At 40.4% G+C, this 23,960-nt stretch overlaps 1 protein-coding gene across 1 annotated transcript in view; it reads right to left on the bottom strand.

Moving 5' to 3' along the window:
• FRMPD2 (FERM and PDZ domain containing 2) overlaps positions 1-23,960 on the bottom strand; it is a 67,966-nt gene that overhangs the window by 33,748 nt on the left and 10,258 nt on the right. Inside the window, exons 7-21 of the mRNA XM_009320640.1 lie at positions 16,418-16,485; positions 15,352-15,423; positions 14,518-14,692; positions 13,596-13,746; positions 13,361-13,499; positions 12,300-12,452; positions 9,891-10,076; positions 8,817-8,973; positions 6,031-6,241; positions 5,031-5,134; positions 3,908-4,006; positions 2,664-2,771; positions 2,426-2,542; positions 1,717-1,952; positions 1,033-1,137 (exon numbers count right to left, since the gene is read on the bottom strand). Of these exons, the coding sequence (XP_009318915.1) occupies positions 1,033-1,137; positions 1,717-1,952; positions 2,426-2,542; positions 2,664-2,771; positions 3,908-4,006; positions 5,031-5,134; positions 6,031-6,241; positions 8,817-8,973; positions 9,891-10,076; positions 12,300-12,452; positions 13,361-13,499; positions 13,596-13,746; positions 14,518-14,692; positions 15,352-15,423; positions 16,418-16,485 (2,081 nt within the window). The remainder of the gene's footprint in view (positions 1-1,032; positions 1,138-1,716; positions 1,953-2,425; positions 2,543-2,663; positions 2,772-3,907; positions 4,007-5,030; positions 5,135-6,030; positions 6,242-8,816; positions 8,974-9,890; positions 10,077-12,299; positions 12,453-13,360; positions 13,500-13,595; positions 13,747-14,517; positions 14,693-15,351; positions 15,424-16,417; positions 16,486-23,960) is intronic.

Below are 23,960 nucleotides of genomic sequence, written 5' to 3'. Positions count from 1 at the left end.
GCTTCCAAACTATGCAATAGCCATTCAGCAATTACAAACCTTTCAGACAATACATAAACCATGGACCTGAACTTGTGCAGCCACTTGAGAGCCTACAGCTCAGAGGAATTCCAGATTAACCTAAGAATCACGTTCTGCCCATCTACATCCCCTGGCCAAATTCAGATGAAAAAGCAGTCCTCAATTTCTTCTGCAGGCAGTGAGATGGCTGTTGCTTCCCACTCAATTTCAGCAAGGACTGCAAAGACATCTCAGCCTGGAGGGGATAAATTCAGCTTTGATAGCCAGGACAAGGAATTATTATTCAAATGTGGCAGATAGTTTTCACTGCTGCCTTCTCTGGTCCTCTAAATATATGGAGAACTGTATTTCCTTATATTAGGAAATAAAATCAGCTAGGGGCCTTTCTCTGGCCTTCAGAGTAAGAAGCATGGCTTATCCTGAGTCCATACAGCTAAACTTTCAGCCCCCACAGCATGGGATGGCTTCTGTTATACCGCTTGTTGAGGCACAGGTCAAAGCCATATCGGGGGCTGTCAACAATTAAACAGTGCCTGTGGGCCACTGCTTGAGCCCATGCCATGGTCCTACGTAATCCACTTGTGCAGACACAGCCTTGGAGTTCTAGGAGCTCCAGGGGAGCAGCAAAACCAGTCATGACTTGGGCAATTCCTTGCATTGCTGCATTTTCTAGAGGCTATGGCTATATCCCTTCCTGACCAAACTCCACTTCCAGTGGTAGGTCTTGTTCTCAACTTGAGTAAGGGTAAAAAGGGCTTGTACTGCCACATGCTTTATGCCGGCACACTTCTTTCACAGGTTCTGTGGGCAAGAACTGGGGAATGAGCAGTGCCCGTACTTTATGCTTTCTCTGTCAGTCAATTGGACACTTGGGTTTGAAACATGCCATGCTAACGGTTTTTGTTATCAGCCTGTTTTCTATCTTTGTTCCACATAAATACACTTCCCCATGGGTTTCTTGGTCACGTAACAGTTTGACAGACACACTGAAAGGTTAACAGTAACACTTGCAGTCACACTGATTCCAAAAGTCCCGTCTTCTTTAACAAGCTCCACAGTATAGATTTCCTTTGAATTGGCTTCAGATGGAGATGGTAAGTGCAAAGAATCAGCTTCCTGTCTCAAAAATAAAAACATCAATGAGACTACAGCATCTCAATAAAAAAGGGGGGGAAAGGAAGAAAAAAAAGGAGAGAGTTTCCAGAAGATATAAAGGGTTTGATCCTGATGTCACTGTAAGCCTGGCGTGGTACCATTTATATCCCTGACATTATTTCAAGCTTACACTAATGTTACTCAAAATATTATCTGTCTAAATGTGCATAAGCTGAGTATAGATAGGGAGGCTGTCTAATAGTAGGAAATTAGACACAAAATGTTGCTGTTCTGTGCCTGGTTGAAAACTTAAGAAATTGCAAGAAAAAATAATCAAAATTTTGTACCTCCACTGGAAAAGGGAGGAGACTTTTTAATAACATTTTGTGGAACGGTTTCCCCATTTTTTCACATATTCTAGACATGTCTATCATTTTGACATTTCCAATGTAATTTAACAAGCAACATCTTCCAAAGTTTTCCTTCTCCTTTCCTCATTTTCTTAATTTCTCGGTTGCTTTCCATTCTTAATATAGCTGGCATGTTTTAAAGACACATTCTGGGCATAGTATTACTGAATAGCATCAAAATCTGAGTTACCTCCACATCCAGGCTATCAGCTGAAGGAACTGGAATCCTAGTGCCCAATTTTGGTGCTAAACTCCAGGAAAGAGCCTTCTCAAGTTCGTCTATATTTATGTCCTGTTCTTTGGGGAGAGCTGTATGACAATCCTGAATCTTTTTTCTCCCACTGTCTACGCAAGAGATCTCAGATCCACTAGTGCTGTTTCCTCTTGATAGATTCTTTTCTTCATTTAATCCTTCTTCATACATGTCTGTAAAGCCATACCAAAATAAAACATTGCTGAATGCAAACAGTAAGTAAACTTGAAGGCAAATATTATTATACCTCAGCACAGGAGGACAAAGTAACTTCCTACATCAACTGGTTGTGAAATCAGATCTATAAAATGAGTCAGTCGTTGTAAAATGGAGCGCTGCTATTATAAGCGCGGAGAAATGTATTTGCTTCGTCACTGCAGAGGACTATGACTCTATCAGAGAAAGAAATGCCAAAATTCCCTTGGTATCCAGCAATGCAGCCCATAATAGATTTTTTCACACTGACTGTAGAACAGAGATCACGTGATACCTGCTAGAAGTTGACTATTTTCACTGCTAGCCTACGGTTATTGTAACTGGCACTGAGTAGCAAGAAAGTACTACTACATCCCACTGCCTAATAAATACCGGTGTCCTGAGTTAACTATTAGCATTCCATAGCCAGCAAAGGCATTTGCCTTTATACCTTTGGGTTGAGAGATGATGAGCTCCACTTCATCGGGAGAATTCTGTATGATTTTAACTGCAGTATTAAATGAAACGCCCTCGAGACTAATATTATTCACAGAGATGAGTCGTCCTCCTTAAAAAAAAAAAAGGATAAAAACAAGACAAAGCACATCTAAATAAGGAAATAAATCCAGAGTAGCTAACTTTAAACCATGAAAGTATTTTAATTCTAATTAAAAACTAAGGACAATGACCTGGTTTGATATTTCCAGCTCTGTCTGCAGGTCCCCCAGGGATAATTGAAGCGATAAAGATACCGAGGTCTAATTTTCCTACATTTTCTCCTCCAATAATTACAAAACCTGCAAAAATGAGATAGCATGAGAATGCAGAGACACTGGCAGTATTAGAAAAGATGAACCTTAGGAGCACAAAAGGCTCTTACTCCAATGGCGTAAATTTTATACATGGTATGGAGAATGGGGAGCTCTGATTTACATGGCATCAAGGACTTCATTTGGGAGAGCTTTAAACTCACGTTGTAATTAAAGTGTGCTGTTGACTTCGGTGGCTATTTAAATATAATTTCTCAATAAGAATTCTTTCCTGGCTTGGGACTTCTAAAGATTCCAACTACTTTCTTACAAGAGTCATAAACTATGTGGACCTTAGTATTTAACACCTGCAGGAGGAAAACGGTTTAAAAGCTCATTAGATAAATTTGAACATTGTTCTACATCACGTAGTCTAGGGCCCCTGAGGTGGGCCATGTCAACTTTTAATGGATATGTAAGAGGTATCTAACAAAATTAAATCTATTGTCAAATAGATCAGTTTCACTATCCTAGCTCAGAATATTCTGCCTATTGCAGAATATATTATTCTCTCTGGTAGAATAGTTGGGTTTGGGATCAGGATATTCCACACAGACCTGCACCATTTAGAAACTTGATCTTTGATTGTATTAATGGTCAGCTGTGAAACCTGATGGTCCTCTGAACTCATCCACAAGAGCAGGATACACTGCGATAGTGTATTATATAACAAAAATGTTACCCAAATAAGAATCCAAAAGTCAGGAAACATTCACGTTAAGCTTGTGTACACATTTTGCACTCCCACAGGCAATACCCGAAAGGTTTGCGGAACATCGTCTCCCCCTGTGTAAGGTCTAAGATAAATAAAATCACTGCACATGTACTTCAGATACAAAACTAGACCCTTGTTCCTTTCATTCTACTCTTAGCACTTGGTCCCCTTGACCTCTGTGGCCTTAGTTAATCCTCTGAAAAAACTGTGGTCTTGATTTATGCGCTTAGTCCTTTTCAGTCTCGAAAATTCTAAGTCCTTCCCAAAGATTAGTAGTCTTATTCTATAAGAAGAATAAATGAGGTGAAGAAGGTTACAGGCTTGCTCAGCTTGAGTCAGCAAGTATCAGTGTTAGCACCAGGATATGACAGTCCCAGTAACAAATATAACGTTCACGTTCCTTACTTACCAAATCCATTCTTAGGGTCACGTTTTAGGCTGACACAAATGATTTCTCTTTCTAGACCACTTAGCAAAACTTCCTTTTGGATGGCTGGTGATCCAGGCGCTGCAGAAACAAAACAGCTAGAATAAATGCAGATTAATGCAGGGAGACAGTAGATTCATATAGTATGCAAAACTGGGGCTTCAAAAATTAAAAATACATTTTGTCCTTGTTTTCAACCATACCATTACTTCTGAATCAATATAATGCAGGAAGGAAGCTCAAACAAGTGTTTGGAAATTTGCATTATTTAGAAAGGTGTATGTACAGTAGCTGTGTAAACTCTTCCTATAATGTTCGTTTCTGGGAAAGCACACATTTATCTGCAACGTTTTTATTAAGATTAGAATACCTAAAGAGTCACACATGTAGTGCCCATTGAACATGAGGGTGATTTGGACACAAAATCTCCTATGGGTTCCTTTGGAAACTCTAGCCTTCGGCCCCGTGGGCCCTTTTGGCTCTGTAGGTGCAATCCAATCAGCACTGATTGTGATGGTGACTTTTGTAGTGTTAACACTACTTAACATTGTGCAATTGCTACAGTGTGTTTAAAGTACAGTTCTAATTTTAAAATGGACTAACCAAATAATCATAGCTTTGTATTCCATAGATCAGCTCACTGCGTGCATGCAGCATGGCTTCTGTTAGAAAATTAGGTGTCCAGTTCTTCTTATTCCAGTTAGTGTCATGCAAATGCAAGAACAGAGGAAGGACCTAGACCCTATGTTGTCTCATGCATTATTTATTGAGTTGTAGATCTCAATTGCAAACCAAATTATGACCTCTGAGCATAGGGATATTGCCCCATGCGAGAGTCCTGGGTGTATTGAACTACGTCTCTGAAGAGCATTAGGCACCATTGATAGAATAATTTTATCATGAAGTCCCTTATCACTGATCCTGATGGAAAGCAGGAGTGAAAGAGAAGAAAACAGCTTGTCTTGCTAAACTCTGGGTTAATTACCAGGACTAGATAGTGCAAAAGGATATTCTTTAATCTGTAAGTAGAATATATTTTGGTCTCCTGTTATTGAAACAATAAATATGGAAGGGTACTGTCTCTCTTTATGATTATTATACTCACCACTGATTGTGTTCTGAGTTGAGTGGATAGAGAGGTAGTCATAACTCCTTTGCTTTCCATTCAAATTGATGTGCGTTTCTGACTGGGATAGCCCTGATGTGGATCTGCACGGCAGGAAATTAAGACTGCGTTACAATAACAAATCAGCAATGGTATTTAGCACTCTTCGTTGTCATTAGTCTGTCAGAGCCAAGTTGGGAATGCACATGTTTATAGCCTTTCAATGAGTATTCTGATTTCTGGGCCACATTTCATTGTAGGGGAGAGGTAGTTCATCCTTGCCAGCATTTGCTTCCAAATAACAGCTGCCATTAGACCACTCGCATCACAACTGATTTCCCCCTGTGTTTTTCTCTGAGCTGAGTGCAGGCATCAGGAAAACACAGCATAGCCTCCGCATGATTCATTTAGCCCTGCCGTCCATTGAGACAAAACCACGTCTGAAAGTTTCCTGGTAGTTCATGTTCTTCTTGGCTCTGTTCTAACTCTTAGTATTCTAAAAGGCACTAGAATTCATCAAAGGCCTTGAGACTGTGTGCAGCTATAGTAACCGCCTACACTGGTGAATGTACCAATGCAAATGAAAAGGGAGAAGTTCTTACACTGTTTTTTAGACATGGAGAAATCAATTAGGTAAGACCTGCTCAAAAACAGCTTCCACTGTCTATTCAGTTCACATACTGCCGTTTCCAGAGAAGATACACAGACATTAAAGATTTTACTTTTATTCTCCCTTACTTTTATCCTTCTCCATAACCCAATAAGTAGTTCATTCCCGAGTCTGGTACAAATGTAAATGTCACTCCCTTTCAAGTTCTTATCTGTTAGACTGTTAGCTTCCTGCCTGTGTTTGCACTACTGCTGGCACCATGGAGCCCCAGGCCTGCAGGGCCTTTTGCAAAAAAAAAGTCTGCCTCACAGTTTACCATAGTGGTTTGCAATGATATAGTCTATGACTGAATATTCTTACACACATTTAGAGTGTGTAAGAATACCTTACCTGCCAAGATTGCTTTTGTTTCTAGTCCTGTTGTTGGTTTCCACACTGAGGTTATCACAAGATTTGCTCATCATCCCAGCAGAAAGGTTTTCCAGATTTGCTCCATAGAGCACATTCTCTGAACGAGACAGTCTCTGAATCAAGGCAAGGTGTTCACGCTGAGCTGCATATGCGGAATTTGATTTCTCCATTTCCATAAATTTACTTTCCTCTGAATAAGAAGGGAGAGGGGAGGAGGAAGGAAAGATAAATCCACTGATATTATCTTTTTAAGCTCAAAGCTGCTTTCTGTCTAACCTTTTGAACATGCCAGCAAAAAAGATTGACATCACAGGTACATTTGTTTTCGTATCCTCGAGGATATCTAGGCCTTGGAGTGAGTGGAAAGGGTTTCCAATCCATTTCTTTCATAGATGTATTTAGATTTCATTTCTATGAATTATACTGCAAATTCACTTTTCACAAAGATGAAATGTACAACCCTGTATAATTTAAACCTGAATATCTCTGTAAAGTATATTTTGTAAATGTTTGGTGTATGAGAAATATCTGTCTGTCAGAGACTGAAACAGCCAGGTTGGTAGTTTCCCATCCTTCACAGGCCCAGCACTCCAATATACGTATATCTGAGAAGACAAGCGCTCTCATAACACATGCTGTCTTAAGTTCAGAGAGGGGCCAAGGAGCTGGCTGTTTGCTCTGAGTGATTTGCACAAGTAAAGTTGAGTAGGGGACCATCTTGGTGGCAATGCTTGCTATCCAATTTTCCACCTCTGTGTGAAATCTACTACTCGCTTAATGACATCTGGGCTCTGCTATATACAAATCTATCCTCTCAAAAGATTTTATTTCCCTGAAACAAGATAGTGCTGGAGGAGGCATTGTTAATTTATTTAGGTTCTCAACTAGTGGGCTGGAGAGAGGATTTGAAGGAGGGAGGGACAGCGGGCAATTGGAGACATGTCAGAAAGCAAAACAAGAACCGTGCTTAATACGGACTAGCAAAAATATGGGCTTTAATTCTGCTTGTACATGACAGCTGACCTCCCGTGTGTTTTCCTAACAAATATTAGCCTGAATGCAACTTTCTAGAACACTACCTAGGCTCCCTCTTTCCTCAGTGACTTTGATCAGGGGCATTTGTTAAGGCATCGGAAGGGTTAACTGTCCACAGTATTAGCGCAGTCTGAGAGTTGCCATGGTGATTTCAAAGTAGGGGGCTGCTAGCAAGTTTTGAAGAGATGGTGACTTATACATCTGAACAGTGCAGCAGAAGGAAGAGTCTCCCTCAGGCAGAAAGGGCCTTATAATCTCTTACAGTCTCACTGTGGTGGCAAAGGCAGCATTTTGAACTACTGTCTGTCACTGACTTCACAAAGCCTTTTTTTCTGGGACAGCAAGCACACACCGAACCTCAGAAACTGCAGTCACACGGCTTGTTAAGTCTGGCTGGTTTCTGTGGGTTTTGAGGTGCTTGTAATCAGGACCTGGGTTATAATTTTCTTAGCTCTCAATCTTTTTGTTCTCTTATATATAGAACGTAGTAATTTTTATTAAGAAATATTGCCACAAGCAAATGTGACACAGGAAACTTTAAGATTCACTATTAGGACTCATTTTTATGCTACAAATCACAGTCTCACTAAGTTATGTTTGAAACCACAGAAGCTACAGGAGCCCAAGCAACAAAAGGTGCCTTGAACCTAAATGTCATCCTTGAATCTAAATGTCATGCCTTTTTCCGTGGTAACAAATTTGTGCACGTGGAATTTCACTTTTCATTAAATAATTTTAGTGGGAAAGAATCGATACATCAATCATCCTGTTACATCCCATGATATAATTTCATTGCCAACACTTTCACAGTTTTACTAGCGGAAAGAGTATCCCAGCGGATGAGGCATGACACTTGATTCTCCTGCTATGACTCACTGGGTCAAATATTCAGTAGTTGTAAATGATGATGATTCTGTTCAAGGCAAAGGACACATGCTCAGCTAGTGAAAATCCATGTTGCTCCATTGAAGTAAAGAGCGATGACAGTGGTCAGCTTAGGCTGTTATTTCTTATGTGCCTCAATTTCCCCATAATGATCCTCACCCATCTTTACAGAGCGTGCTGAGACCCGTGGGTGAGAAGTGCTATGTAACTGCCCTGGGTTGAGCAGAACCTTGTCTTAGAAACTATGGAAAATCTGAAGTTTAAGGAGGTAATAGTCATATCTTCTACAGACATGGCAAAACCTAAGATAAGAGCAGCTAGCAGCTACATAGTTGAGTGGGTGTAACTGACGTGCTTTTGGTTTGGTGGTTTTGTCCTGGGACTGAACCGTAGGGTTGAACCCCTGTCTTATGCAAAGATAACCAGTTAACTAAATTCAGCTCCAGCATATCTGAGCACTACTATAGTTGTTCTTTGTGTGCACCATTTATCAGGTTACATTTGGGGTAAGCCTGATATGTTTCTTCAGAATTCTCAGCAGGTTTCCTGAAGCGAAGTGTAATCATGCTTTTTTTCAAATCTGAGTTTAGCTATATAGTTATTACTATCAGAGAACACCTCTCCACCCCCTGCACACATACACTCACGTGCACACGCTAAATTAGACTTACACACCTCTAACTTCCAGTGAAGTAGGAGACATTATTTTCTGCTCTGCACATGAGAAACTGAAGCACAGTGAAACTGATGTGGCAGGTTCTGATTCTCAGCTTCACTGAATGCACCTTTCCTAAAACCTAACCTTGTCCTATGGCCTGAATAACAAAAGTGCATTTATACCTCACCTGATGAAGTTTGCCGAAGTTGCCTAGAATTCATCTGTGCATTGAATTTGTGCTGGGCAGAGCAGAGGTCCAGTAGATATTTACATGTCTTTGCTGTATCAGTAGTGAAGGTGTGTTTCTTGCCACTGAAGCTGCTTTCAATCATGAATTTTTTTCTCTAAAGGGCAAAAAAAAGCACAGTTTGCTTCATATATCAGTCATTACACTGAGGAATCGAAAGTTCATTTGTATAATCTTGTTGGTTTTGTCCAGTTGTTTTTATGCCTGGCTGCATGCCTTTTGGGTGCAGTAAATGCCTATCATAATTTCAACAGTTGTTAGTGAGGTGTTTGTCATTGGGATCATAACTGCCCTATGCCAAAAGTCAAGAGCCTTTGGACATTGACTGCACTGGGAGCAGGTTGACAGAACTGGCAAAATTTGGCCCTACAGATGTTAAAATGATTAAACCAATTTAATGTGAAAATGAAAACATCTTCAAGGGGCAGAAGGGCCGTTTTGGGAGAGCAAACAGGCTGGGAAATGTGTGATGCAGGTTGACACCTACGCTGTATGATGGTAGGTTGATACTCCTCTGATGGCAGAATATCATTTAGAAAGGGTCACAATCTTGTCACCAATACTGGTGTGTTAACAGATGTCAATATACTGACATCTGAGATGAGGATGGGAATAATAAGATCTGGAAGGAGGGAGACATGATCCTATGACTTGATGTAGGAAGGAAAACAAAAGAAAAGGAAAAGAGAAGTAAAGATGAGAGGGGAATGAATGTGGAATATGCCATAAAAAGGTTTGACATAGTCTCTGTAATAGTCAACACCAGGTTATTCAGTTTTATAGTAATTTGACTGCAGCCTTGGCAAAAAAAATCCAGAACTAAACCTCACTAAGAACTGGATATCTTGGGATCCACATCCAGATCCAGCCTTGATTTTAGACTGTTTTCAAAAGGACTTGCCTGTACAGAGTGAGTCTAATCCTGGCTCTGAATGCAATAAATTTATCAAAGTGACAGGCAGAAGGGGAGTAAAGTAGTAGAGCGGAGAAGAGATTCACTTGGTTCCAACTCACATGAGCTGAAATTCTCTCTGTTTCACGCCACTGGAATCTTAAACTGGCAATTCTTGTGTGATTTTTGACCTCATACACAATGATGCCTTTGGCACAGATTCCCAGGATGATGTCCCCTCCTGCTCCTTTCTTCTCTTGGGACACATGGTAGAATAACACTCCATATTCAGGAAGTTGCTGAGTCACCTTGTAGAGAAAAAGTGCATTTACCATGCATTATTCAAAAAGAGGCATGGGGAGAAAATGTAGGTAGATGGGAGGGGAAATGGGTTTGAGTGCCTTTACTGAATATTCTTTCACTCTGTCAAGAAACGTTTGGAAGGCCTTACCAAATTTCCATACTTAGTGCCTCACAGAATCATCACCTTACTTTGATATGTCATAGAGCCATTACATGCATTCATTTTCCATGTGTAAAATTGAAATAACACTTTCCCACACACCTCATATGAAGAGGTAGGAGGATTATGTAGCTTCCTGCACAATAATCTAAACATTACTGTGGCGCTGAGGTACTCGGCACTTGTGTGCATTTCTGAATAGAAATCCATGCTGGATTCATGCTGCTTGACTACTGTTAAACCTTGTTTCTTTCCATTTGCTTTTCTGTGTCTTTGTTTCCCTGAGCAAACCCAGAAACCGCGAGATACAGCAAATATGATGATCTTAGTAAAAGTGCTAATACTTCGGTGCCAGGGCTACTCTGACATTGTTATGGGCTTGGGTGGTTTCCTTTCTACAATAGTGATGACCAACTAGAAATCTTAACTGCAGCGACACCACAGCTCCCAGCCTGCAATGAACTCACTCAGGTACATATACCCATTCCTTCATGGCTATCATCTTTTAAAATCAGACATTATAAATCTCCATTGCCAAGAATCTTAAGTTATAGGGTTTGCTAAATTGTACCTCAAAGTATCTCACCTAAATATAGTGGTGACTTTTCAGGGAATTTCACTGCCCCAGAATTCCCTTCAGTGCCAGACTTTATAGTAACAGATCTTTGGTGTCGCTTCTTTCTTGCACAGTGCTCATTGCTGGGTGAAAAAGTTAAGTAGAATTATACTTCAAGGGACTGAGGAGCCAGCTTCTGCCCCGCCATCTAACTGCAAAGGATACTCTGAGAAACACACTCAGAGGTTCTGGGTGTTGTTACTTGTCTTTCTACCTCCTGCACTTGGCCACAAAATGTTAAAATGTGACTCAGACCCTTTACAGAACTATGGAATATGAGGAGGGTTTTCTGTCCTCTTTTGTTGTCTGCAGATCAATATGAGTTTATTCTAAAACTTTTCTTTTTTCTGGGAAGCTAATGTAGAATCCCCAAATGACTTTTAAACCATGAATAGAGATTTTCAGTGACCAAAATAAAACACTTTAAGAAGATCTGTTTTTCAGAGAGTATCCAGAGCATAAATGTTCAGGTCCTGAAAACTGGGGCATCTATAATCACTAGATGAATCTGGGTTTTAATTTTTAATCCCTTTCATATTTGGAATTTGCACGTTCTTGCCATGGGGGCTGTCTTTCTCACTTTGTATGATGTGTTGACTCCTTCTACAGACTTATTCATTGAAACAGATACTAACAAAGCTGCTTTTCTTCATTGGATTTGCCACGCATGATGGGACTGTCATTAACGCTAAGCTTCAATCTATTTCTTCAATTCCACTGACAGTGCTAGATGAGGAACTAACGTAATTAAACAGCAACTGAACTAAAATGATGCTATAAATAAAAGCATGTGGTACTGCAGCAAAATGGCTACTGATATTTATCCGTTGTCTAATGCCTGATATTTTTCATTTGATGGAAAGCAGAAAAGTTTGGGGGAGAAGGAGAAATTAGGAGGGGAAATATTAAATCCCACATCATTGTGACCCCCTAGAGCCCTAGAGAAATAGTCATGTGAGAAAATACTTCAGATACTCCTTCCTCACTTCCAGGGTTCACAGATATTTTTAAACAAATAATCAGTACCTGTTTAGAAAGTGGCTGAACAGCTGCTACAGTTTCAGAAGTCAAGAAAGTGCTTATTCCTATGTTCTGTAATAATCTCTAATACATTCAGTACATGTATTTATAATCATATAGAACCCAGACTTGTCGGTAACATGCTGAAAATTTGCATCAACCCTTAGGATGTTGAAAATACCCTGAAATGTGCATTAAACCTGTATAATCTATCAGTGAAAGGAAACCTACCCTGTAAATGTGATGTAAGTTATTTAGAGTGACAGCATCTACAGCAGAATGAAATTCTGAGTTTTTTGTTGACTATTCAAACTCGTTGACCTAATCTAAAATCCACTGTATCAGGCAAGAAGCAAATAATAGACAATGGTAAACAGAGATGGAATTTCTATCTCAAAATAAATAAATAATGTTTGGGCTATGGCAAGTTACCTTTAAAAATTCTAGTTCAGCTTCATCCTCAAACAGGGAACGATTCATACGATGTAATTTAGCAAGCTCTCGTTGTACATACGCCAGGGTCATTTTCTCTATTCGGCTTGCTGGAATGTAGTCTTCAACACGAAAATAGCTCTTTCCATGCATCTTTGGGAGAAAAAAATGAAAAGAAAAAAAAAAGAGAGGAGCCTTCGGTTCTTTCTTGACTTTTCTTATTTGGTGCATTTCCATTTTCAGGGTGACCCGTGCGCTGAAGTCACCCTGTTGCCATGTCCTAAAAGATGGGGAACAGCAGCTAGTGCCCTGACAGCCAAATGTGCCTCTTGCACCTGTGCTCAGCCGGGTGCTCAAAGCACACGCTACTTCTCTGTGCAGAGGGGAGAAAAGAGCTGGGCCCACAGGCCTGCCTGCAGTCTTGCACTTAGAGCTGACAGCTACAACCGCATCAGTACAACCTAGAATGGGGGACCCAATGCTGGGACGGATCCGACCAGATGGGTCAGACCACTCAGAGTTCGATTAATAGAGCTACACTGATTTATATCACTGAAGATATGGCAGAGAACATAAATGGGTATTTTCTGTACACTTCAAAACCAGGATAACTAGTTCAGATACACCGTAAGCAACCTTCCTGTCTTTGCAGCTTGTGGATCTGAGCCTACACACAAAATAGTTGTGAATTCTGGAGGGCTTATTTAATTTTCTCTTCCATGTTTTCTAATCTCTTTAAGCCCCTCTGCACATCCAAGCTGTGCTTATGTTGGAAATTTTCTACAGATTTTCTGGAGTTTCTTGGCTATGTTATCAATTACAAAGGGCCAAGAGTCTTTCATCATTCTGCCATATTTCCTGCCAAATTCATCTGGCTCATTACTGCTCCTTAATCAGGCAAATTTTGTAATTTTTTAAATTAAATCTGAAATGGGATTACTGAAGGACTTAGCTGAAATTATGTGCTATTCACATTTCTTCTTTAAACTCCATGTGGCAAACAAAAGCTGCAAAAGCTGTTGAGAGAGACCTCTGAGAAATATTGTATTATTTATCCACACCTCAGAAGCATAATTGCCAAGCTCTGCCTGTAAAGCCAAAGCGCCGAGTTTCAGGGCAGTCTCATCATTGCAATATAATCGCTCCTCCAAAATATCTTTACGAAGCTGCAGGTAGAACTGATGCCTTGTCAAGCTGTGCCTGGAACACAAAAGGGATTAGGAACACAGGAGGAGCCTTGAACAGTCACCCTAAATACTACTGGTTTTCCTGCAGTCAGCAGAACCATGCACTTACTGGATAACATTAAAGTGGTTGGCAAAGAATTTTATCCTTAGAAAGATTGTGAAATTAATGATGGAGGTTTTCTTCTTGGGTTGGTCATTCCAGCCATCTGGGGCCACTTTGTAGAGTTTGGTCTCCTCATCCAAAAAGAAGAATTCTTTACCTGAAATGAGAATTGTGCGTTCTGTGATAAGTCTGGAGATACTTCAGTAGATAAAAGTTCTGCTGTCTTCATTCAGTGCATCACTAGCAATAAAAAATAAAATGGATCATGGATGTCAGTTGAGATTTACTTCTCTGTGTCATGTCTTAACTTATTGCTTCTTTGATGGAGAATTTAAGATTAACACTTAGTGTGTAATTTAGGATTACAATTGTTAGATGCTGGATTGGTGTGCTATCTATGGAATCACTCAAGAATTGATGGGGCTTGCACTCTGCTCACCGTTCAGGTTCTGCACCCCATTGTAATCCTCATGCCCTACGCACAAGGTATGCTTCTTCCTAGTGTCTCAGACGTGCTTGCCATCAGAAGTGGGCTAGGGAGATGTGGGTCTTGCAGATGAAATAGCTGAGCCTGTACTCCAATTTATATCTAGGAACAAAGACAGTCAGCCTTCCTCAGTACAAGGCTTCCCAGAATTTCTGCTGCAGCTACATGGCTCAGTATTATTCCAGTGCAGGGCCGGGACACAGCCTTTTCTGCATGGGAATATCAGCCAGCAACAGTATGGCTGTGCTGATGCACAGTCCTAGGGTAGACGTGCTTTACATCAGTACGGTACAGTTTAAACCAACGTACCTTATTTCTGCTTAAGCTTTGGACCTGCTTTCATCTGAGAATCTTAAAGGATCTTACTGGAATTAATTAATAAAGTGACTACAGGGGCACTGAGGGAGAGAACTGTTACTGTAGTTAGCTGTGTCTCATTACCTTTCAGGTAAGCCAAGCCAAAGTAGAAATGTTCCACCAAGTTTGCATACGCCACCACGGTGTTGAAAACATCTCTTGCCTTGGACTTGATGTCACATTGCACCTCAAGGCACTGCCCGTTGAGTAGAATCACATTGAGATCCCTTTGGGACAAATAGGATTTCCCTTTTTTAGTCTAAGAACATGTAACAAAGAGTGAAGAATGAGTGCCAAGTACAAACAATGCAAGTTCCACAGCATTTTATTACTGAGGCCCTCTAGTCTCCTGTCTCTACATAATCTGATGGAATTGGTCATAACAGTGCTTCCCTTCTCATAAATTAATATCCCAAACATTTCTAATTTTTAAAAAGCCCAGGGAATCGCAACAAAATAGCTGAGCGTACTCAGACTCTACAATCACCAGGGTTATTCTAGATTTGAGGGTAATTCCAAATTTTCTTTGGCCTCGTTTTTACTGCTGTATGCTGTCAGCCTTTTACCTTATCTTAATGAAAGGTAGAGGATGTGCCTGCAAACTGAAGTCCACTACATTGGTACTAGATGTCACATTGCATATTTGCTGTATAATCTTTGTCTCAAAAGTCTTGTGCTAAAGTGAGCATTCTTAGCTGCAAAGGATAAATTAAGCTGTTTTCACACCAACAGAAATAACTACTTGGCACTGAGAATTAAATGACCTCCTTTCAAGTCTCAATACCTCTGCAGGAACCCTAACTTGGTTTGGGAGGAGGACATGACAAGCATACGGGGTTGGGACTCAGATGCAACTTACAAAGAGCCCCAACTAAAAGGTCACTAGATTAGTTCTAAATTCTTAATGTTCATACTTACCACAATTGATCCAGGCAGCTGTAAGGTCACTGGTGGTTCACTAGATAAAATAACAAATTCTGGACCTGAAAACTGTAAGGAGGCAATTTAGAAATTTAATAAATGTCTCCTTAATGTAATGAAGATCCCAAACACCAGTACCAATGAAACCCATGTCTGTTGATCTGTATGCTGTAGCTAATTGACTTCAGTGTCTAATAAGGTGCAAATGCTGATTGAAGACTTCTCTCTGTTCAGGGTCTCTCCTGTGTGGACTCTCTGGGGTCTAATTAGGGGTAAGCTCACGCTGAAGCCTTTTCTTCTGTAAAGGCACTTAACCAAGATCCATTCCTTTGCAAGGCACCTATTTTCATGACACTTACAGAAACTTAATTTCTTCTGAGACCTTTTCCCATTTGATTCCCAAGTTACTATGAGGACGGTCACAGACATGTACGCACATACATACACACCAGTGTGATTTCATAATCCCAGCTTCCATAGGGAACCAGACTAAAATGCAGAGCTGCTTTCTTCCCTGTAATGAAAGTTGACTGATATTTCTTATTAGCAGACATTGTATTCTTTTGCTTTAAGTTCAACGATCTTTAACAGCACAAGATGCTTTCTTTCTTGCTGGGCATCCACCTCAAGGAATTTTGCATACTGTGTTTTTTTCAGGTTCATCTGTACTTTTAGATCCTTGAAGCAGACAGAAATAACTAAGTGTCTGCAAGTGATAAGAGGTGGATCCTTCCAACCATTCTCCATGACTTAGTACCTTCACCCATTTAGATCTTTTTTTGAGAAAATTTATGGTTTGTTTCATAATACTAGAATTGTCCTGCCAACAGACAATGCAGTTTTGTTTCACATATAAAGAGGGACTAGCACTTTGTTGTAGCAGTTGCTGGACTCCTTCTGAGGAACTCAATTATTATCCCAGCAAAAATCATATTAACAAAATTTAAAACTAAATCTATATATAAAAAGATAATTTCCCAAAGTATCTAACTGAAACTCTTGATCGAAGTCTGCCACTGGTCAGACCTGAGCTTGTGAACTGGGCACAGATGAAAGGACTCACCAGCCTGAAACCTGTCCCTTCTACTTCCACAACAGAAAACTCCACGAGCAGCAGCATCGTGGAGTTATCTGTGATTTAGTTATTTCTGGATTTTTGTGATCCAACTGCCAAAGAAACATTATCCTTCCCATTTAACAGAGTCCTACAACAAATCAGCAACGAGAAATAGACCCCGAGGTGAACTATCAGTTTGGCACACTCACTGCTAGCCTATGCTTTCTGTCTAGGCATACACTGTAAAAAAAAATTAAGTCCTTTGAGCACCATTGACCAACAAGGGTTTGGGTTTAGTGTCTCTGTAAATGTTTTTGCTGTTCTGAAGCTCCTGTCAAAGTGGTTGATGCAAACAGTCCATATGGTGTTTGATGCTTGCAGAAATCACACATGTAGGTCAGAGAGGGTTCAGTTATAAGCTTTTCCTTAGTCTTTATGGACAAGAGCTTTCACTGGCTTCAGTTCTGAGTTATCACAACTGGATGATGCCTAATTTGGAGTCTGTCAATTTAGAATACTCATCTAATGAGATGACTCAGTAGCTAACATGCACATTACTGGCGAACGACAACTGGATGAGAGGTTTCTCTTCAGTGATATTTACATTTTGAAATCAGCTTATACATTTTTCATTAGTCACCTTTTCCTTCCTGTGGAACAAACATTTCTGTGATGCAGCAGCTGCTGTGTAGTCCTTTGTAGACACAGAGAAGGTGGAACCTAAACTTAGCAGGTTCTGTCTGCTGTTCTTCTGAGTTCCACCAGGGATTTCTTCTACAGCGCTGATTGACCTTCAAAGGCAATGTCATAGTGAGCAATATATATAACATGCAATCAAAACAACGCAGACTTAAGGACAAAGAGTGTAAGGTACGTTGACTGGCAGAATATTATGAAATCCAGGGCAATGTCAGTTATAAGTTGTTAAATGTTACTTTACAGAATAAAAAAAAAAAAATTAACAGGGATAATATTACTGATGCCCTTTATAAATAAATCTAAACTATGCTTTAATTCAATAACAGTCTTTTTTTGTCATTTGGTGAGGCAGATCTAGCTGGTTTAAGTCTGGTGAAGCCAACAGGCAAAGAATTTAGCCCTGTGCCTTTCTGGGAATTCTACAGGATGAAGTCAATTCCTCATTTCTTATTTTCTGAAGCAAAAAAGCTTCAGAAAACCATAACATTTGTTGTTACATTATTCAGAATTTTCCAGGAATGGGAACTAAATTATTTGAATACTAATTCATTTGAATAAATTAATGTCTTACGGAACTGAGGGAATTTTCAATTTAATTAAGAGAAAGATGTGTGAAATCTCAGATCAGAAAGCTGTCTTTATACTATACTTTTAACCCATAAAGTAATGGTGTTTTCCACACGAGCAGACACATGTCTGCTTAGAATAAACTTAAAATATACTATATACTCTTACCAATGAGGAAAGAATGATTATGTGGTATAGAAGGAAAGGTTTTTTTGAGGTGGATTTTTGTTAATTACATTTTTAACAAATGCCAAAGTCACACGGAAGCTTTTTTATTATCCCAAAGTTTTATCCCTTTCTTTTGCATGTTGCAGAGTTGCTTCAGGGAACTATTCAGGGAGTTTCAAAAGGTTTTTAACAAAGTTACTGGAGTAGCTGCCGATCTCTTCTCCCTGCTACCCAGTGACAGGACACGTGGGAATGGTTCAAAGCTGCGTCAGGGGAGGTTCAGACTTGATATTAGAAAGCATTTCTTTACTGAGAGGGTGGCCAAACACCGGAACAGGCTTCCTAGAGAGGTGGTCGATGCCCGAAGCCTGTCTGTTTTAAGAGGCGTTTGGACAATGCCCTTAATAACGTGCTTTAACTCGGTCAGCCCTGAATTGGTCAGGCAGTTGGACTAGATGAGCGTTGCAGGTTTCTTCCAACTGACCTGTTCTGTTCTGTTCTATTCTATTCTATACTATTCTATTCTATTCTATCCTATTCTATCCTAGTTTGCATTCCATTCCTCTGTCTATAAAAATATCTAGACATTTTTGTTTCTATCAATGCAACCTCATAAAGATCAACATTTAACTAAGAAATATGCCTAAAAATATCCTGAAGTGACTTTTGTGGGTATAAAAATACTATTAGCTCAAAACCCAAGATGCTGCATTAAGAAGACTTTCTTTTCCTGTGGAAAACACTTCCTGTTATTAGTCCTGCGAGGTGAGAGATGCCAGACTTTACAGCTGTGGCTTCTTTATATATAGGCAATAGCCCTGCATATACTGACAAGCTTAACTTTATGAGGTGTAAATTATGTCAGTTGGACTGCTTACAGAAGTGAGCATGATGATATTAGTAAGCTTTATAGATAGTAAACCCATCACTAAGTTTCGTGTTGGTTCTCCGCCTATGTGGGAAGTTGGTGGTTTCCAAACTAATTATTTCAACTCCACTGTTGTCAGGGTACGTACAATAGGATGGTGACCTTGGTAGAAATTCAATTGGAGATGCTTACAACCAAAAGTGGGGTTTTCAGTCCCTGAAGTTCTATGGGAAACAGCTTGCTGGAAATTTGGAGAAGAGAGTTCATCTTTCAGCAGGGAAGAGGAACATTTTCTTGGCAGCATGATTTTAGATCAAGGATATCAAGATGATACCCAGGTTGGTAGTCAGAGGCATGGCAATTGCTCCAAAATACTGAGTAAATAAATCTTCTGTTACTGATATCATTGCCAGGTGTGTGATGCATATATAGATGTCTGTATACACACATATATATAGGATCATAGAATCATAGAATCTTTAAGGTTGGAAGAGACCTCTAAGATCATCGAGTCCAACCGTCAACCCAACACCACCATGCCCACTAAACCATGTCCCTAAGCGCCTCATCTACACGTCTTTTAAATACCTCCAGGGATGGTGAATCAACCACTTCCCTGGGCAGCCTGTTCCAATGTTTAACCACTCTTTCAGTAAAGACATTTTTCCTCACGTCCAATCTAAACCTCCCCTGGCACAACTTGAGGCCATTTCCTCTCGTCCTATCACTTGTTACTTGGGAGAAGAGACCAACACCCACCTCGCTACAACCTCCTTTCAGGTAGTTGTAGAGAGCAATGAGGTCTCCCCTCAGCCTCCTTTTCTCCAGGCTAAACAACCCCAGCTCCCTCAGCTGCTCCTCATAAGACTTGTTCTCCAGACCCTTCACCAGCCTCATTGCCCTTCTCTGGACACGCTCCAACACCTCGACGTCCTTCTTGTAGTGAGGGGCCCAAAACTGAACACAGTATTCAAGCTGGTGCGGCCTCACCAGTGCCGAGTACAGGGGCACGATCACTTCCCTGCTCCTGCTGGCCACACTATTTCTGATACAGGCCAGGATGCCATTGGCCTTCTTGGCCACCTGGGCACACTGATGGCTCATGTTCAGCCGGCTGTCGACCAGCACCCCCAGGTCCTTTTCCGGACACATATGTATGTATGTGTAGTTAGACAGGTAGACAGAGAATTCTTTCTTCACAAAAGCTGCCACTATCCTGCAACCTGCTTGTAGTTACTTCTTATTGCAGGTTTAGAGGTGCGCTGGGGTATCTCACACCACTCAGATTATCGTGGCTGATTTATCAGGAAGTTCAAACTTGTTACTTGGGATACATTTAATTGGGAGTTGGTCTAAATGGAGCATTTCCTGTGGGCCTGAATTACTCATGCCATGGTTAAAAGAAGAAACTCCTGGTTAACTGGGTCAAGAACTCAATTTAAATGGGATGTCTGTAGGGATTACATGGTGCTTAACTATGGGTTCCTGGTCTTTGTGGTGCCTAGAGGCTAGCAGTACTTACATCTCTTCTTCATTTGGAAACAGCCATGATTACAGCTGCACTACGCTAACACCCAGTCTAGAAAACTCTTGTTTGGCAGCAGTGGTGTTTCCTTGGCTTTTGAGAAGGAGTTAGTATCAGTTGTACAATTCTCAGCTTTCCTTATCTATGCATAGGGCTGCTGTACATGCCATGGCTGAAATGAGGCTAATCCTCATGACAGAGCAGAGGTCTTTACTGCTTGTGTCCTTGGGTTACCTATAACTCTTCAGTAAAGTGGTAGCACAGGGCTTGATATGGTTGACAAAAGTGAAACAAATCAATCTAAGAACTGAGATGGAAATGCAAATAACCCACTGAAAATGATGGATCGTATACATGGTCTGTCATAAGCACTCCAGAGCACATCATGCCCCTGCTAATGTGACAGCAAGGCAAGACCAGATCCAAAATCTGAATGTAGACAAATACGGACTCTGCAGAATGCCTTGCCAGTGAAAGTAATGACTGTTCATACCTCTTCAACAGGTTTTTCCCTTCCACACTCTGTGGAGCTGCTTCCCAGTTGTTTCAGTCACAGTGAGCTATTGCTGCTTACCTGTCTGATTCTGATGGAGACACACTAGGGGCAGCTGTTCTGGGAGGCCAGTGACATCTGGCAGCACACAGTGGCAAAGAGTAAAGGTGGAAAACTTCAATGTGCTTGTTTTGTATGGACTGGTCAAGGCCCAATCTCCATTTCACTGGAGCATTTGGACTGTTTCACCTGGAGCCAACCCAAGTCTAGGTGCACTTTCATTCAACATAAAGAGTATCTATTATCAATACAGGTTCAGACAGCGATCCAGCCATTTTCTGATAATGACATTGCCACACTAGCTGTCTGCTTCACTTGGTAATAAAACAGCTTCCGTCTTTTAGGAATATGAGTTTCGATTACCTGTTTATGAAGAGCTTGTAGCTACTTTGTGTCCTTGACCCACTAAGGGTGGGGTCCCATGACCTGTGTGTCTGTGGAACTCTCCCTGAAATGAATAAGGGAAATTTCACAATTGAAGCAATTGTAGCAGCAGTCAGCATCAGATCTTGGGACAATTACAACAAGGAGGAAATTTAGACTGGCTACTTCCTCTGTTGTGTCCTTGCTTGGGCATGATAAATGGCTATTTGATAAGGCTAAGTGAATACTACACCAGCAGTAGTCCCAGTTCTGTAGTTATTGTTACTTCCTCTTCATAACCCTTCATATGAATGTAATTTGGAAAATAGCTGCGTAGGTACAATGGTTGTTATTTCCATATGTATGGGGGTAATTTGTGAAAGAGCTTTTCCTTTTCAGAAATCACCCCTAGTATTCTTTTTTCTTCTATTTCCAGGCATAAAACTGGGGGGGGGGGTAAAGCCATGAAACTTCCCTGGCTTAATCAGAGTAGGATATAAAATCACTGAAATGAAAACTGTTTAGAAATATTCCACTGGTTATTTGCTACATTAAATATATTGTGAATGTTTTTACATCATAAAAATCTGGTGGGAATATAGGATGGTTTGTGAGTCATTAGCAAATAAGATTTGTATAATTTGTCACCTTCAATCATCTTTGATGCTACAGAAAGGATGAGCATTGCTTTGTCCAAATACACAAAGGCTGGAATTTAGAGGTAGAACCAGGAAGGTTTATGCAAGTGGTAGTTCCATGAACGTTTCTTCTAGCAGCAGCAATGTTTTAAATCCTTTAGGGAAGGGTGGGAAGGTTAAATTTTTCTTCATTTGGATCATTCCATTGATCTTATTTGAAGCATTGCATATCAAACTATTACACAGGCAGAATGATAGAGGTGATAAGATGAGCTATGTGGAAGCAATCATTTAGGTCAGCTTTTTCTCTGGGTAAAATATCCATGAAGTACACCCTGAAACCTCACTGAATTCCAACATGAAAACATGACATTGAATTCTAGTGTACCAACCACCAATTGCAATTTTAAAAACTATAAAATCTACAGTCATGTTGCTAAAATATGCATAAACATGTTTTTTCAAGCTGCAGATGGTAGTAACAAAATGTGAGATTTGAGATAAGCCAAATACTCAGGGCTAGTTACCAAAGTTAAGATTAGGTCCTGTGTTCTAAAATGACATGCTTTTTAATGAGAAAGCCTTGCAAAAATCTCTGCTTACGCTATAGGTTTCACATAATTTTATAAATATACTTTGACAAGCACATAAAATTCTGCCTAGTTTTTCTGTCTCAGCTGTTATGGCAGTGGGACAAGTTGGCTAGTTTCAGTGGCCAGACTGACGTGCTTTGATCACAAATCCAACATGTTCCTGATGTTTAAGTAACATGTGGCCCTCAAAGAAGTTGGTGCTGTAGATGATTAATTTATTATATGTTAAATGAGCTTCTAAAGTACAGTCTGGGTAGAGATATTGATCTCCCTTGGTAATGGTGCTCTAATAGGTGGTAATATTTCTTTTCAGAGAAGAATGCATTTTTCTAATACACTACCTCATGAAAGAAAGTCTGCAGCAAACAAGCTCTCACATTCTGTGTTTTGTCCTATATTTTTAGAGTTTTGCCTTACAAAATCCTGAGTACAAACAGCTACCAATGTTTCAGTGGAGACTGAGACACACACAAATTCACTGGAATGAGCCTTTGTCAAGATTATGACCAAATTTTTTTTAAAAGGACTTACAAAACAGGCTCCTGAGCTTACCTTCACTATGTGCCACTAGGTATGTGACCAACACATGCATCACATAGGGAGCAGCTGCAATCCCAGGTTTTTATTGCTGCTGATATTGATTGCAATTCTGGAGCTTCAGAAAAGCAGCACCTTTCAGGAGGAGAGTATCAACAGCACTTGTATGAGTAACCTCACCTTCCTCATCCTTGGGGCTGAGGGCTTGGGGCTGAGAGGCTATTACATGTTTTTGTTTTTTTTTCCCAGGATGTATTCGCTTTCTCTCTGTGAATCATCTCCTGGCAGATTTGTGATAACGCAGTGTGCACCCAGGTTTTTTGCCATCTTTCCTAGGGAAATTAGTCCCTTGAGATCATTCTCTATGCCTTTCATTTTTGCCCAGTAAATTTTAAATCTTTCAAATTTGGAAGAGTGTGGGTAATATGTTCCTACGAATTTCATGACAATCAGCAGCTGGATATCATAAACGCAAATTAATACTCCCCAGAGAAAAAGCAAGGACTACTCAGCAGTTTTCTGTTATTTATGGCATCAATGAACTAACCAGTCGGTGTGCATACCTTGTTGCATTGTAACTGATGTAGTGGACACTAGGGTTATTGCCTTAGGGATGAAATTTCTAGGATAAAAAAACCACACATGCTTACAGAGCATGTTTGAATCCATGCCACAGCAGGACCCAGTACTTCATTTCTCATGGAGGCTCATAGAGGGAGGAAGTAAACTGTGAAGTACAGAAGTGAACTTCCACCTGTGGGTCTGGAAGCTCAGGAGAAGTGTCCCAGGCAGGATGGAAAAAAAGGTTGAAAGCAGATGGTAGGGTGGGTAACTGTGGAATGGAGAATAGAAATGGGCAGGAGTCTGAGAATGGGGAGCTGGCATGGTAAGTTTGCTTTTTTAGGAAACGCTAATGACATTTGGCAACAGGAACTTTTTGCTCTTGGGCAGTGTGAACGCCCTGTCTAGGTGTCCCTAGCTCAGATTCCAATTTAAACATGAAGATACACATGCAAAGCAGTACTCCTCTTACTGCTG

This window comes from Pygoscelis adeliae, unplaced genomic scaffold (genome assembly GCF_000699105.1).
Source record: "Pygoscelis adeliae isolate BGI_AS28 unplaced genomic scaffold, ASM69910v1 Scaffold190, whole genome shotgun sequence".
Lineage (NCBI taxonomy): Eukaryota > Metazoa > Chordata > Aves > Sphenisciformes > Spheniscidae > Pygoscelis > Pygoscelis adeliae.
The sequence above is the reverse complement of the archived record's forward strand: the minus strand, read 5'-3'. Positions and strand labels throughout refer to the sequence as shown.